At 39.3% G+C, this 17,270-nt stretch overlaps 1 protein-coding gene across 1 annotated transcript in view; it reads left to right on the forward strand.

Annotated features, from left to right (window-relative positions):
• The window catches only part of chaf1a (chromatin assembly factor 1, subunit A (p150)), a 64,235-nt gene that overhangs the window by 22,923 nt on the left and 24,042 nt on the right, over positions 1–17,270 (forward strand). Inside the window, exons 7-12 of the mRNA XM_076277786.1 lie at positions 1,560–1,628; positions 1,713–1,930; positions 4,288–4,447; positions 13,762–13,842; positions 14,028–14,123; positions 16,566–16,815. Of these exons, the coding sequence (XP_076133901.1) occupies positions 1,560–1,628; positions 1,713–1,930; positions 4,288–4,447; positions 13,762–13,842; positions 14,028–14,123; positions 16,566–16,815 (874 nt within the window). The remainder of the gene's footprint in view (positions 1–1,559; positions 1,629–1,712; positions 1,931–4,287; positions 4,448–13,761; positions 13,843–14,027; positions 14,124–16,565; positions 16,816–17,270) is intronic.

Genomic DNA, 17,270 nt, shown 5'->3' on the forward strand with positions numbered 1-17,270 from the left:
GTTTATGCGAGTTCACATAAAAGGGGCGGGTTGCAGCGCAAGTCACCACTTTCAATGATGACGCGATCACCTTATTTTACGGATGAGGAATGCACAATTATTATGACAAGTTATGAGGAATTAAAACCCACTCTACGACAAAAATCAAATATGTCGGCAGTGAACAAAGCAAGGCTGTTGGCAACGTATTGCAGATCGGGTAGCCTAAATGCCTAAAAGTAAAGTTTTATGTTCTTCAAATATATGTTACGGAGGATTAGTAGCTTGCGGAATGTCTGAAATGAGTTGAAATAATTAAATAGCCTATTTTGAGTTCATAGAAAGGCCTACAGATGCAACCCAATTCAGAAGTGGGCATATAGATTACAGTAATAGGGATAATTGAATGTTTAAGTAGCCCCCATTGACTGATTTAGTGTATGCCTAATCCTGTGAACATTTCAGATGCAACACCATTGCCAAACGCACATGGCAGCAGGAGAAAATGAAACACAAAAACATTATTCAGAATAGTAGGTTTATATAGTTATAGCTTGCATTGATATTTCTTAATTATGAAAACATGTAGGCCTAGCTTATAGCCTTCACATGGCTTCTGTTTTACAGCTAACAAGAAAAAGGTGTCTTTGAACACTACTGTAGGAGGAAAGGCACCAGAGTGTTTTACAGTAGCAGAAGAGTTGGCCATCGCAAATAATAGTGGAAGGCCGATTATGGAGGGGGTTGAGGGAGGCATTCGGTCGGATTCTGGTGCTGTGGAAATGTGTAGCCTTTATGTGCAGGGTACAGTAATATGACCTTCAATTCAACAAGTTTGTTAAAATGGTGATTTTTATTTATTAGGCCTGATGTCTTATTATGTCAGGCTATGTCTGATTTATTTTAGGCTATTCTTGCTCAGATGTTCAGCATACTGTAGGCCTATGTCCAATTTATTTTCGGACATACAGTATTCTTGCATCACCGATGGAATACATGAATGTCCACGTACGGGCATTGCTATGAGACGTCTTCCTAGATCATCTGACAAAGATAACGAATTCCCTTGGCTGACAATCTATATCTTCATAGAGAATATCGTCCAGGTAGGCTATATATATTTTCTGGCGGTCTCTAAAACCCCTCGCCCTGCGAAGAGAGTCCCTCACGATTTGCGCTCCAATGTCATATGGATCATCCAGGTACACCGACATGTCTCGGGAGAAATTGTTAGTGGAGTGGTGATACTTATAAAGGGTGTGGTTAACGGAAACCTCGGGTTAACCAAGAACATAACCTGGTCGGAGCAGGTTTGAGATGCAGCATAAATTGCCATGGCAGCATACCTCGGTTTAATTCTATCCACCTTTCGTAGTACGGGTTAATCAGGAAGTTACGTGATCAAGTTACGTGATCAAGTAACTCTCGAAGTTACCCAGACAAGCCAGTAACCCCGCTTTGTAGTACAGGCCCCTGGTCAACCTCATAGGTTGGACAAGACTTCCAGACAACACAATTTCATGCCATGTAGTCTTTTTTCCCCCTTTTTTAATTTTGAAAATATGTTCTCTTGTTTTCAGAGGATTAAAGCAGAGAAAGCAGAGATCACACGCTTCTTGCAGAAGCCCAAGACTCAGCTTGCCCCAAAGGTTACATTTCATAGAGTTGTTTCATTGTTTTTATTTATTTTGTATTAATAACAGAACAAATCTCAGACATCATCTCTCTTTCAGACGCTTGCCTCCGCTTGTGGCAAATTTGCCCCATTCGAGATCAAGGAAAACATGTGTTTGGCGCCAGTGTGTCGGGTGCCGTGCGAGAATGCAGTTTTAGAGCAACTAGACCAATACCTGGCTAAGCCAGACAGGAGCATCACTTGGTTGAAGGAATTGACGTGGCGGAAGCCACGTTGCTGTGGTCCAACGGAACCTAAACACCAAGATCCAGAAAGGTATGACTTTGCTTAGAGCATCACAACTTTCCCACTTTCATGTAAGTTTTGTCTGTAAAAAAAAAAACCTCAAGACCTTAAAATATATAATTAATAAACATTAAACTGCTGCTGTTGCAAGAAAGTTGTGAAAGCCATCTAGGAGTTAAAAGTCTAATCATTTTACTTTTAAAGGGTTCAGTAATGTTATACCAAAAGTTTTTCTCAAGGGGAAATGTGCATAAGCACAACATGATTTTAAAAATGTAGTGATAGTTAGTTGAGTTACTAACTTTTCCTATTATTATACCTCTGCCATTGGCGTCTATAGCAGCCCATAGAACGCATGGGTAAAAAGTGCTGAAATTTGGCAGAAAGTTTTGGGACATTTTACCGACCACTCACTCATTTACGGACCTCTAAACCCAGCCGTCTTGCACTACCAACGGGTCAAACGGGTTTCAAAATTTGAAAATTGAACCACTGATTCAGACATCCCATGATCACACTTACCAATTTACAAAACTCTATGCCCAACACTCTAGCACCACCAATGGACCTCTGCCATATTGGATTTAGTCCAAACTCTACAAAAAGTTTTAGCGGTCACAAATTTCATCCGATTTTCACGGAACTTGGCGGAGAGGATCTTTAGACCGCACAAACGATACTTATTTACTACTTCGCAGATTTTTCAATTTCAAGTTCATTTGCCAGTGAAAGCCAATCAAATATGGTGACGAAGCCGCCAAACAGGAAGTGGGCTAACATCTTGGCAACGCTTTTGAGTTAACGTGACCAAACTTGATAACAATAGTCAGGACACTGTCCCAATCACTCACAGCAATTTTTCTGCATATACATTGGGGACACTAGCGCCACCACAAGTTCAATATTGGGCATGCATTTATGTGTATGATTCTTGACTCTTTTTGTCTGATTTTCACAATTGAGGTAGCGTCTGAATCCTTGGACCATTGACCACTGGATCCATTGACCCCTATCGCGTCAATTTTCTGCCATATTCAATCTCCACCATACTGGATTTGATCTAAACTATGAAAAGTTTCAGCGGTCACAAATTTCATCCGATTTTCACGGAACTTAGTGGAGATTATCTTCAGACCAAGACGCACAAATGATACTTGTCAGATATTTCAATTTCAAGTTTATTTGAGTTTGAAAGCAAATCAAATATGGCGACAAAGCCGCCAAACAGGAAGTGAACTCGTATGACAGCAAGGCTTTGATGTATGAAGCAGGGATGCAAACAGCATGCTTTGCGGCGCCTCCCGCTTTTTTTCACGTCAGTTTGGGTGACTTGTGTGAAGCGTGCAAATCTGAGGTTTTTTTTTTGGGAGGGGTTCAATGTGATGTGAAGCAACGTTAAATATTTTCAAAGCTCTTAAATTCTCTGCTGAATTTTGTACACACACACAACCTCAGGTTGTCCTCATCCAGCTTTAAACACGGTTGTGTTGCATTTTAAGTACCGTCCGTTTGGAAAAGCCTGCGCTGCACAAGTGACTGACCTACCGAAATAAGTTTTGCACATCTGAGAATATGGGGAAACATCCTACAGCTTAAATTATGTAAACCTCCCACAACTTCAATATTTGACAACATATCATGAATGGTACTTCAAGTATGTGTTATTTTAGATAGATTGCTGCTGGGCTATATGTCTTGGTTCATGTTAACAATTCATTGCCATCATGGTAAAGCGCATAACCTATCTTGCTGTTGCATCCATTACAAACAAACATGCAATGTGAACGTCTGGGATTGGGGAGAGCACTAAATGCTCTACTGAATAAGCATGAAGTCAAATCTTTAAATGAAAAACACTCTTTAATAATCAAAAAAATAAACCGCTAATTAAATTAAGTAAACTTGTGACCATCAAAAATCGTTTATCGCCTGTCACTCCGTGATAACAGGACGTAACAGGAAGGCATTTGGCTGAGCAACGGAGGTTAATATGCTCAGTTTTGTCCAAATGATGTCTGTCTATCATCGTTGCACTCGGAGAAAACCGGAGTGTTTCATTCCCCCTGCGTTTCTTCTACGGCTGCAAACAGGATTCACTCGCAGTTAACCAAATATTTCTTTATTAGGGCAGGGCAGGCGTATTTCTGGCTATTAAATTATTTCTAAACCAGTCTGCTAAAGTCTGTAGTGAAGTCTGTGTAGGGTTTTCCAGGCTCCATTTCTTTTTACGAGATACCCTGCTCACAAGAGACATCTGTCGGTTGTTTGGGTTGTTGCAGCGTCGTTGCAGCGTCACTGGAAAAATACAAATTAACCCTTAGGGGGTGCCTAAAGGGTTAAATAAAAAATCCTTGATTACTAAAACTTTGCTTCTTTACAAATCTCAGCAACAGTCTGGTAGTGATGAAGGGACCACAGCCTAACCAGCAGCATCGGGGTCGGATGAAACTCCTGCAGTTCCATGAGAATTACAGGCCTGCTTACTGGGGTACCTGGAGTAAAAAGAGCACATGTATTTCTGCACGCTGCCCCTTACTGCAAGACAAGGTATGCTTCAACTCAATCACTTACATGTAGAATAATGTTACTGTTTGACCAGATGGCCATGTTTCTCTTTTAACACAATATTCTGTTTTTTGTTCCCATGCGTGGAGTGCCAAAATCACAATATTATGTTTTTAGCTTCTTTTTTTTAATTACTCTAAAACACCTTATGTGCGATTTTGGGAACTCTATGATGAATAGAACTGAAATAGATGACGATCGAAAACTCATGAAAACGCACAATCTGGACATTTTATCATAATTCGGCTTTTGATGGTTGCCACTTTGGGTCAAAACTAGGCCATTTATTTTCGTGGGTTCATCACTAGTCAGTCTCGCTGGGTCACTTCCCGGAAACTTTACAGGCAATCTGTACGCATTATGCGTAGCAACCACGCATTTTCACATCAAAATATGGTGCTACGATTTTTTTTTAACTTAAAACAGGGTTCGTACAGGTGCTCGAAATCCTTGAAAATGTTTGAATTTTAATGTTGCGTTTTCAAGGTTTGAAAAGTGCTTGCATTTTGGATAAAGTGCTTGAAAATGCTTAAAATTGTAAGTGTATTTTTTTTTTTTGACACAAATAGCTATCTGACTGAATAGTTAGCTTAGCCTATTAGATCAGAAAGTCGGAGAGTTTAAAATGAAAACTTCTCCGCCATGGTCCTTGCGCCTCTGCGTGTGTGACTGATCTGCCCAGTCTATGGATCTGCCAGTCTGTTTTCATGCGTGACAACGCCCCCCTGCTCACAGTCGGAGATGACCAACATGAAGTGAGGTTGCCGTTTTAATGAACGTTGGTTAGAAAACATCTATTTCGGACTGCTGAACAGAAATCATGTAGGGTCATATGCATTGCTAGATAGGTCGCCATTAAAGCTAACATATATAACATATTGAATAGGCTACTTGGCTCCAATCATTGGAAGATGATGAGAAAGTTAGGTTGAAGAGGGAGACAAAACTTTATGGTAGGCTATGTGAATGCAAAACCGAACCAGTCACGTCTCTACCATGAGGTCACCTTTCTTTCTTCAAGTTACGTTTTATTAGGGATGTCCGATATTGGCTTTTTTGCCGATATCCTATATGCCGATATTGTCCAACTCTCAAATTTCGATTCCGATATCAGCCGATACCGATGTCGATATGTGGGTTATTTTTCCTCAAAACTAATTTAGGTAACATCACATATCTCCTGTTATGGAATTAACACAACATGCTTAATGTTATTGTGATGCCCCACTGGATGCATTCTTGAATGCAACAAGGCTTTCCAAATGTTAACTTTGTCTGTGCAAAATAAGAAAAATACTTTAACTTAATTTAGGGAAAAAGTGCCATGTTTATTTTTTTAAATTGTCTCAAACAACAGTACTCTCCCTGAGATAATCTTGACAATGCCCACAACAAATAGGGCAAATTTGACTTCTTCACAAATGATAAAACATTGTACCTGAACAACTATGTGCAACATAGCAGAATGTAAAGCCAACTAAAATAACAGGCATAGTGTATGACAGGCTACCCTTTTTCTGTGTTAAATGAGCCTGCATTTGTAGGATGCTTCATGAACTGTTTCTTTAACTAAAACTCAATCACCTTAATTGAATGAATGCACAAATATGAGTCAATTACAATGTGGCAAGCAACTATACTGCACAATTTTGAAAACATTTGTTTGAGCTACAAAAAATACTTCAGGCTTGAGGTGAAGTACATAACGGGCCATACCCACAATCAGGCTTGGAATTTCACCATTTTAGGGGCAAGGCCACTTGGCCTTCAGTTGGGCATATTTGGTGGGGGGCACAAAGGCCACATGTCAGGGCACCAAGGCCAAAGTTAACTATACAGTAGTAGGCTATAAAAATGATCAAAGTTGTATTCACTGCAGTAGACCTGCATCACTGTATACAAAAACATAAAACATGACATATTACATATAACTGTAAATCATCTGATCATCTAATATTTTCAGTTATCTAGGCTATATTTAACATTTATTTTATATTTGGCCTGTTATGAAATCATGTATTGAACAATTTAAGCACAGCTCAGCTTTAAGAAACTCAAATAGCCTAGATGCATGCTTAGCATTTTGTGATCATTAAGGCTACTTTCACAAACTCTTACAGTCAGCTGTCCTCTGATTTACCGATATCTAGGCGACATTTGTAATATTTGTTTTGTATTTGGCCCGTTATGAAATAATGTGGAACAATTTAAACACAGTGTAAAACTTAAATCCCAAATTTGGAGACATCCATGTATGTTGAAATTTACTGCAAATTCAAAACGGGATTAGTCTGGAACGGCTAACTGTACAGGGGACTGCTTTACACCTTTCTGTTCGGTAAGGTCTGCTGTTTATTCTGATATATGGTTTGTCATGTGTTAAACGAAGGGTTCTGAAGTATTCCACCGAGATGAATGGGTAGGGAGATGGACGCAAAACCTTCGGTAGAATTTATGATTAAATTGAATATTATTTACTTTTCTCGCGAACCGTTCACCACAGCAATTAGCGGCTAACATCGATTAAAAGCTGAGAAAAAGCTCTTTAGTGTGATACTTGTGATGTCTGTGTGATGAGTAGGATGGGTTAATTTGGACGCACTTTCTTTCTTGCGCTGTCACTTTCTCCACTGCGTAATTTGGCCATAGGCCATAGGCTAAATATATATCGCTATTAGTAGGACGCAAAGCAGAATATTTAAAGAAGGGGGCACCAAGGCCACCGTGGCCTGTAAACCTCTGATTTTCAAAGGGGCGTCACGGCCAACTCAAGGGGCTACTACGGCCACGAGCAAGTTTGTTACTGCAGCCATCCACGCTTGTTTGTATGCTTCAAGACGCAGATTGATGAGGTCATCATCTGTGCGCCGGTAAACGCTTCAGGAGCGCATAGGCACTATTTGTGTGTAACGCAAGCATTATGTTATCGGTTTTAAGGCAAAAAAAATCCGATAACGATATTAACAGATATTACATTTTTATGCTAATATCGGGCCGATAATATCGGTTGGCCGATATTATCGGACATCTCTACGTTTTATTTATTAACTAGAAATTGCCGACAAGACCATTATCCCTACATCAACGCACTGTCACGCAACAAGTAGCCTAGTTGTAGATACCTCTGACATGTCAAAACGAAAGTAGAGTTGACTCTGCTATCGCGGAGCTATGTCCTAACTAACAAACGCAACACAGTGTCTCACGCAGCTCAAATAAACTTCAATACCCACAAATCCATTGTCCAAAATATATAATCGTCAGACCTGAACAAAGGCTGACTTCAAGGCCTACTCAAAATGTTATGCTGAAATTCAGTGGAGTTGCAGCTAGCTAACCTGCACTGAAAATTAGACATCAGAGTCTGGACCAATATAGATAGTAGCCTAGATAGTAGATAATAGTAGATATTTATATGGATATTATCTAAGCATGATATTGATTATTGGTCAGTTATTTACACAGGAGACAGGAGAAGGGAAATCAGGCAGAAAGGTGGAAATGAGGAGAAAGAGTTAGGATAAGAGAGGGAAATAATAGGCAAAGGGCCCTCACAAGTAAGTGAGAGTCAAGATGTGACATTCTGACTGTCAGAAGGTACAAGCGCAGCCTATGACCCTGCAATTTATAAATGCAACATTCACTACTCTGATGAGGAGAAGCAGAGCATTCTTAATTAAAGATGGAGCAGAGATCAGTATAAATATCCTCAAAACCAATTGGAGAAAGGGCTCTTGAAATATACAGGTGCATCTAAAAAAGTAGAATATTGTGGAAAGGTGTGTTGGTTTAAGTTGTTATAAATGATCGTGTTATAAATGATCGTGATGGCCTTTACATTACAGCCCTCTATGGTTAGGTCTTTCATAGGCTACTTTGCTCTTTTATAAATGTACCATATGCCTAATAGGCTGTATTTCTAAGTGTGATTTATTGTATAATGTATAAATTATACAAATGGAAAGTACATTAAAACACCTTGCATATGTGCATATGGTGTCGTTTGGCAAGAAGTTAAATTTATCCAATTATATGACAACTCGGTCATCTTCATGTCACCCAACGTCACATCTCCGCATTACTAGCCTACTGGTTGGTAGCTCATGATAACAGATGTAGGCCTGTCTGCATGCCCTTGTAGACACATAATCAGTCTTGACTGTCATGAAACAGCGAGCCTTAACATTAGTTTGAGTTCACATATTCAGCAAAGAATAGTTATTTGTTGAGTGCTTATTTTCTTATTTTATTTTATTTAGTTATTTAATGTTTTATTTGGTATATTGACTCAGCCAGTTAGATAGGAAGCAAAGTCTTCGTCCAGACAGGTGACACATTTTTAAGTTTTCCTTTAATTTCTTTTCCTGCTATTAAGAAACACAATTTTGTCTGACAAAACCATCTCTAAATGATGAAAAAGTAAAAATCATTTTGAGTTAGTATATTTGTATAATATGTAATTTGCCACCGCTGGAAAGTGCTGGAAAAGCTTGAAAATTGACTTTGAAAGTGCTTGAAAAGTGCTTGAATTTGATCTTGGAATAGGTGTACGAACCCTGTTAAAACTACGCAAAACGAGCAGACATCCAACTTCTCCGGAAAGCTCCTTGAGCATGTGAATCTCCCGCTAATCTATTTCATGCGAGGATGAGATACAGAGAGTAAGTGACAAGTGAGAATGACAGGCAAAGCATTGTGGCCTCTTATTTTTTTTCTTCAGCAAACGGTCGGTTAACCCTTAGAACCCGATTGACGCAAAGTGCGTCAAAAAACACACCCTTTCTTCTCTGTTACATTGCTCCGGAACCGTTCATCGCAGCAAGATGAAACCTTTATTGCATGACAGAGCAGAAGTGGGGCTTTCCAAAGAGACTACACACTGTCTGTACGATCAAGTATGAAATTTAAAAAAATAATGAAATTAAATCAAAATGCATCATATTTACAGTCTATACTTCTCTGCGTTCACCTGCGCACCCATTACTCTCGTTTGAATTACTCGCGAACCCGTGATCGCATCGATATGGCAAGCATATCAGATGAAAGAGGGGACACAGGGCTATCCATTAGTACCATGTTTATCGATCCTTCTGGCTTATAAAAACAGACGTGACTGCAAAATAATAACGTCATGTACACAAACCAACACTGCACACCCATTACTCTCGTTTGAATTACTCGCGGACCCGTGATCGGATAGATATGCCACGAATGTCAGATGAAAGAGGAGACTCAGAGCGATCATTTGATCCGTCTGGGTTATAAAACAGACGAAGTGACCGCAAAATAACTTCATATAGCTGGACTTACCCCACGTTTTTGTCTGTTCTTGTGGCAGCATGTTTATAATCCAACGCTATTGTGTGTTTCTCTATGGCAAAGCATGTTCATAATCCGGTTTTGAGATCCTAGCAAATTCCTGCATGGCATCCAATTCAAGCCTCACATTGCATCCCAATTTTTTCAACAAAGAAACACCTTTTTGCCTTTACTTTGTTCATGGCAATGCAGTAAAAAGTTGAGAATCATTATGAGTGCATACATCATAGGCACGTAGGCTAACACGCAACCTCGGGTCAAGTCAGGTCAGATCAGTTCGTGTCACAGATATGGAGCGCAGAAAGGTAATTTTTCATCACTAAATAAAAAATGGCATTTATTTCGGTAAATCACACACCACATATTTCTGTAAATTGCTCAGCCCCAGAGTATCCCTCCAACATGGCAATTATATTGCCCGATTCAGGACAGTCTGCCCTACACACACATGAAATGCATGTAGAGCTATGAGCTTGCTGTGGTGAGATACATGTAGAAATATAAGATTTTTTATGATACTCTTTATATTTTAATTCTTTAAAAAATCTAAATAAAATCAATGCTAGTACTAATACATGACATGATTGCAGATCTGGGTAGCCTAGACACTGCTGAAAAAAACAATATATAATATGTGTGTGTGGCACTTACAATGACCAGAATAAATCCATATGAATAAAGGTAGTGAAAATGCCCTAAAAACAGCTTAGGGTTCTAAGGGTTAAATGAAAGACTTGATGAGGTGAGTTTAACAAGTGTTCACTCGCAAATTCGCATTCCCTTAGCTGCCGTTTTGCTGCGAAACTAAAAATATTCCACTGATTGTAAATTCACCTAGGCCTAATAGTTTGATTATGTCTTGGAAAGTTATTACTTGTTCACCATTTGTTTCAGTTATATTTTCATATTTTCAATGTGTCCCTGATGGTAAAAGTTTTTATAACTAAGGCGCTAATGGAGCGCGGACCTTTCCAAGGCAAAATGCAGCCATTAACAACGAGTCTGAAAGTGGACCAAGGCGAAATATTTTGAGCTGCTCATTAATGAGTGTTCAATTTGTTTTTATTCTTTGGAGCATATAGATCCTTCTTCTTGATTATTAGAGTGAAAACAAGCGAGAACAAATAATAGGCTTCCAGACGAGATTGCGCACCTATCACTGTAGTTGGGGTAATGTAGGCCTAATCTTTGCAGACTGAAAGTCTGCAATCTGAAAGAAACTTGAGTGCACGTGCAAGTGAAATTCTTTAAAAGCAATCAGTAATTTGCATTAGTCAGCAGGTAATAATTGAACATTGATTACAAATAAACAAAACATGTAGGCTATTGTGAGTAAAGGGATAGACTACACACTGACAACAGCAGATGTCCATAAACCTCTATTTACTGTAGCCTACATCCAGGTGAATTAGATATGTTGGCATAACATGGGCGATAGATGCATTTCTTTACAAAATAAATATTTAATAATAATGGATTGAAAAGAGGTATAATACCAGGCATTATTGAATAGGGCCCACATAAAAGAAAATGGACAACATATCCACATCAGTCCCTATCAACATGAGTGTTTTTCATGGGTCAGGGTTATAAGGCTCTAAAACATAGTGCTGGGCGGTATACCGGTTCACACCGTATACCGGTGTATATTTTCGTTATGATATGAATTTTTTATATACCGCCATACCGGTGTATTTGATTACACAACGTTTGGAACGCTGCGCCGCGCGACAGTGTTTCAGACGGGACTTTTTTCACACGCACGCATGGTGCCACTGCGAGGCATAGTGAGGGTAAACACAAAACACCATACGTTTTCCCCTGAAGTATGACCCTTAAGGCTTAATTTATCCTTAGATAAGGGGTTTATTTAAGGGTGTTGCACAGAATACCTTAAATTGTTTCTTTAGTTAAGGAAAAACGTTAAGGGATACTGCGAAAGGGATTTACCGTCACGAAAATTCTATTGAGATTGTTCAACAGCAACTAGCTGGCTAGTAGGTGATGTCGTTAGTTAGCAACCCACCAAACACAGTGAAGTTTAATGAGCTTATCATTCATCTCACCTTAAGAATATTCGCTGAAATTATCCAGGTAGCAAGTAAAGCATGTTATAGACATGCACTGAGCAATACAAGCTGGCTAGTTAGAAATTATCCTGACTGTCATCAGTGCACCAAAACAAACTTTTTTGTTAATGTTTTGCCTAGCGAACGGAACCGAAGCTCATGGCAGGCTAACATGACATCCACATTCACATGAAGTTAACGTTAGCCTACCACTAACGTCATGTAAACCACACAATAACAATAAGGCATGTTTCTGATAGGCCTATTTGACAGAGTAAGCATATTAGCAGAGAGGTTTCATTTTAAATTGTATAATTTTCAAAAAAGTATAAAGTTGCACAACTTTTTGTATTGGTTTTATAGGCTACAAGATGTTTGCACAGTACAGTTCTGTATTTTGTATGCCATTGTCTTTGCATTCTGATTCGATTCTTCATTAGAATCATGAGTGGCTCTTTGTAAACAGCATCATTTTCTGGGGCCATGCAAAACTGCATTACCACTTGTGTGGAGTTATTCTACATCATGACAGTAAAATTTTTTGGCTGCATGCATGAAGGCCGACGTGAGCAATATTTTTTGTCTCTGCTTTCTCAGAAAATTCTTCAAGGTTGGCAGGTCTAGGAACAGGTCCTAGTTACTGTAAACTATTTTCATTGGCTGCTCAACAGAACTCTCAGGGAAATTGACCGCATGTGTCTTTGAGTATAGCTTTTTGTACAGTGCACCACTTAACTATTTGTCTTGTGATGTAAAGTCCTCCCATACTTTTGAAGCTTTGAGTGATTGGAAACTTTTACCAGCGTTCCCCACGGTCATTGAAAATCTGGAAAAGACATGGAATTGTAAAATCCAATTTTCCAGGCCTGGAGAAATCATGGAATTCATTGAAAGTTTTGGAAAAGTCATGACATTTCATTTTGTCGCATAAGGCTTCGCTAGACCCCTTTTACTAGGTGAAGTTCAAGTTCAACTAATGAATCCGGTATTTAGCAGCAAAATTGTATTTACCGGTAGATAATAACAAGAAAGGAATTTTTGTCAATAAAAAAAAATAGGAATGTTGTCATTCGCAAAAGTCAAAGCACGCAAAAGAGATAGATAGATAGATACTTTATTGATCCCCAGGGAAAATTCAAAATGCGCAAACCATGCAGTGTATAGCTCATCCGTACATTTTGTGCATAGTCTATCGGCATGCAAAACAAAAATCACAGTATTACCAGACCAGCTAGGCCTCTGATGATGTTCAATATAGCCTACATGAATAAACATTTTAATGTGAAGTCATTGAAAGGTTTTACATTTTTTTCAATTGTCAATGAGTGGGAACCCTGTTTTACACAACTGAGTTGGACTACGTGCATAATTTAATTTAGCATTTCCTTTTTCAGATCTAGACTGTATTCATCATTTAGACAGGAATTTCGGGGCTAACTCCCTTCACCTCAGCTGCCGGTTGTGATACAGCTTCAAGATGCAGCTTCAGTCTGAATGACCAACAGTTCAAACTATGCATTTAAGTCTGCTTCACAAACTCTGCTTTGATCCTCAGCTTATTTTATCCAGCTTCTAACTATTCATCTGCTTCTTGCTCACTCTCTCTCGCTGTGCCACTCACACTCACCCACTCATGTTGTTCTTAATGGAGTAGCCACACCACTGTTATAACAACACATGCTATAGCCTTTGAATGCTATGATTTTTAGTCCTATCTCGTCTGCATAATATGCTTCACTCTGATTGGGCAATATCTTTAGGCATCTTCCAGGTGTCATCTTGCAGGAGAATTGGTTTGGGTGGAGCTTGGGGTGGACAAACATGAGAATGTACTAAAAGTGTAGTGGATGAAATCTTTTAGCCCAATTGTTGACTTATCAATTCTTTGATCTGATTGTCATTCTACAGGAGCTTTTTGACTATGATGTAGACAGCGATGAGGAGTGGGAGGAAGAAGAGCCTGGAGAGTCTTTATCACACAGTGAGGGAGTGAGTGGAAATCATTATTTTCAATTCACAGTTTAACATTGTTTTAGCTCTGAAGGCCAACTTCTTGTATATAAATAACCAGGCACTATATTTATAGTACATTTATTTATATATTCTTGACTTGTCAGAATTTCATTTTTGTGATTTTAATTATGTGTAAGTTGTCGCCCTACTTGTTTTTGCAGGATGATGATGAGGATGGAGATGATGACGACGATGATGATGGTTTTTTTGTACCACATGGATACCTGTCAGATGGGGAAGGGGCACGGGAGGAGGAGGTACTTAAAATATTTTCAGTAGCTATGCCCGAAATTCCTCTGCACTCTAAAGCTTTCTGGTGTCTTGGTATGCAGTATCTATTCAAAATGATGTAAAAAATTATGTGTAATACACTGACACTTCGAATAGCCCAGGCTACTCTGGACTGTCTTTAGACTTTGAATAAACAAACGACAATTCTGACTGCAAGGCCCCAAATTGAAACGAGCGATAATGGTCCCGAATTTAAGGACATTTCAGAATGCCACCGACGCAAAGCATAACCAGCTACAGACAACGAGTGGTAGACAGAGCGTGATGTCACTTATAGGCTAGGGCAGTGTTTCTCAAACTTTTTCAGACCAAGGACCACTTAATCAATAAAAAAAAGCCTCACGGACCACCTAGTTAAAAAAAAAAAAAGTAGACCTAATTCAATAGTGAATCACATTTTTGAACAGGCACTGCATTAGTCGGAATCAAATCCATTTAGGAAATCAGCTGCAATACTGAAGGGAAATTTCCAGTAATTTGCGTTTTAATGACTACTGGGGTTGTTGCTTAACTGGCTACACTTTAAAGAAAGGTAGACATTAAAAGGATGATCTCAGTTATTTTGAAATTTTCTTGTCAACCTGACAACCTAGCAGTGCGCACCCATTACACCCTTTTGAATTACTTGTGAACCTGTGATCGGATAGATATGGAACACGCCAGATGAAAGAGGAGGCACAAAGCTATCAATTGATACCAAGCACATCCTTCTGGTGGAAGGGATCATGTTATTAAAAACAGACGAAGTAACAGCAAAATAATAACTTTGTAGCTCAACCTACCCCACTTGTTTCTCTGTTGCAAAGCATGTTCATAATCTGACGCCATCATGTGGTCCTCTATGGCAAAGCATGTTCATAATCCGGTTTTGAGATCCTAGCAAATTCCTGCATGGTATACAATTCAAGGCTCACATTGAATCCCCATTTGTTTGACAAAGAAACACGTTTTTGCCTTTGCTTTGTTCATTGCAGTAAAAAGTTGTTGTAGAGAATAGTCATGAGTGCAGACACAGGCTTACATGCAAGCTCAGGTCAAGTCAGGTCATATCAGTTCGTGTCACAAATGTGGAGCACAAAATTTTTTCATCACTAAAAAAAAAGAATGGCATTTATTTCTGTAAGGCACACACCACGAATTTCTGTACATTGCTCAGCCCCAGGTTGGTTCTTATATTGCCAGATTCAGGACAGCCTAGCCTACACATACATGTTAGTCATGTCCAGCTGGTAGCTTGCTGTGGTGAGATGCGTATCAAAATGTAAGAATTTAATAATACGCTTTTTGTCTTTTTATTAATTAAAAATCAAAATCAAATTAATGCAAGTATTAATACATTAAATGGTGGTAGATCTGGGTAGCATAGACTCTGCCATTCACACATGCTATATATTGTTTTTTTTTCAGCACTTACAATGACCAGGATAAATACTTATTAAACTTAACTAAAGGTAGTGAGAATGCCCTGAAAATAGAGTTGGGCTCATAGGGTTAACACTTGGGAAACACTGAGCTGTAACTGCATCACAGTCTACACTCAAGTGAGATGGCCAACGTCAGTCAATCTATAAACTAGTCTTTTGTCATTGGCCTAGTTAATAGATGTAAGCATTCATACTAATAAGGTAAAAATTGAGTATTCTGTAATAAAGGATTCTGTGAGTCTTAAAGGAACCGTATGAGTCCAGCCAGGATATTGTGTTTTGGCCTCCACATATCTACTAATCACGAAGTCAGTAGTGTTTCGGCATCCGGTTTGCCAGCTCTGCCAGTTAGGGGGGAGGGGATACAACGCTCTACAGTAATTTGAAAGTGATTGCAGTACCAGTTTTGGCCTATCTCTGGACTTTTCTCGCTTCAGTTTACCAGTCGTTTTGTTTTCAAGCAATATAGTCATCAACAAAGTGCAGATTATTCCCACTTGCAATGATTCCTGACTCTTAAAGGAACCGTATGTAAGAAATGTATTTCAATTAATCCTAAATTGACCCTGATATGTCACTAGACATTAAAAAATCATGTTAATTTCAAATACTTATATCACTGACAACAGTAGTACGGCCAGGATATTGTCATTTAAAAAGTGAAGTTGCAGCCCTCAACTGATGTTGATGTTGTGTTTTGTTATGTCATGTTGTATTTTGGCCTGATGCGCCACCCTCTACCTATCTACTAATCACAAAGTCAGTACTGTTTCGGCATCCAGGTTGGCAACCTTGAGTCAGGGGGGAGGGGATACACCACTCTACAGTAATTTGAAAGTGATTGCAGTACCAGTTTTGGCCACAATCTTACATATGGTTCCTTTAAGTCTTATCAAAGTCTTATGGAATATTGTGTGATTTTTCAACAGTCTGTGTTGATGACATGATTTAATGAATTTCATTTTTTTCTTTTTTGTTGTGTAGGAGGGGGGTGACCCTGAGAAGCAGAAGTTGCATCAAAAGCTGAAGGCTCGTGAGTGGGATGAGCTGCTTTCTAAGAAGAGGGTGAAGGTGCTAGAGGCTGTTATTAATGGCTGCTTATGGGAAGGAGAGATTGAATTTTCTCATGCTCAGCTGGAAGTGCTGCAGGCCCATGCCATCTCTGTTCTGGAGCCCCTCCCCAAAGATGAGCCCACCTCACCCGATACTTCAACGGGAGAGCAGCGTAATGAATGTGAGTATTGGCGTCATTGATTCATTCATCTGCCAAATTTGTTTTTAAGATATGTTCATATATCCTAGAAATCTAGACGCACCCTAGCGGCAGCAAATGTAATTTGCAGCCAGGGTAGTCTAGCAATTCTCCGTTGGCTTGCGAGCTGTAAAAATGAAACTTCGATCAGGCCAATCACATTGTGTATAGAGTCGGCAGCGGTTCCACGTGAATTCCCTGCTACTTGAAAACAAAGAAGATGGATGCTGCTGCTGGCGAACAGCGGTCTTTGAATCGCGACTCGAGTTAAGCTTTTTTTTTAATTGGCAAAAGTTTGATCAACTAGCCAACTAGCTCCACTGGTTGGAAAATGCATGGGACTCATGAGTTGTAGCGCTATCCTATTGCGTGCAGAGGAAATTTGAAAGACAACCGTTTATCCCGCCCCTCAGATTGAACAGTGCCAATGGTAAGTT

This window comes from Alosa pseudoharengus, unplaced genomic scaffold (genome assembly GCF_046254945.1).
Source record: "Alosa pseudoharengus isolate Yale_2024_CS ecotype anadromous, Long Island Sound unplaced genomic scaffold, YU_APseudo_1.1 YU_APseudo_1.1_scf_11, whole genome shotgun sequence".
Taxonomy (NCBI): Eukaryota; Metazoa; Chordata; class Actinopteri; order Clupeiformes; family Clupeidae; genus Alosa; species Alosa pseudoharengus.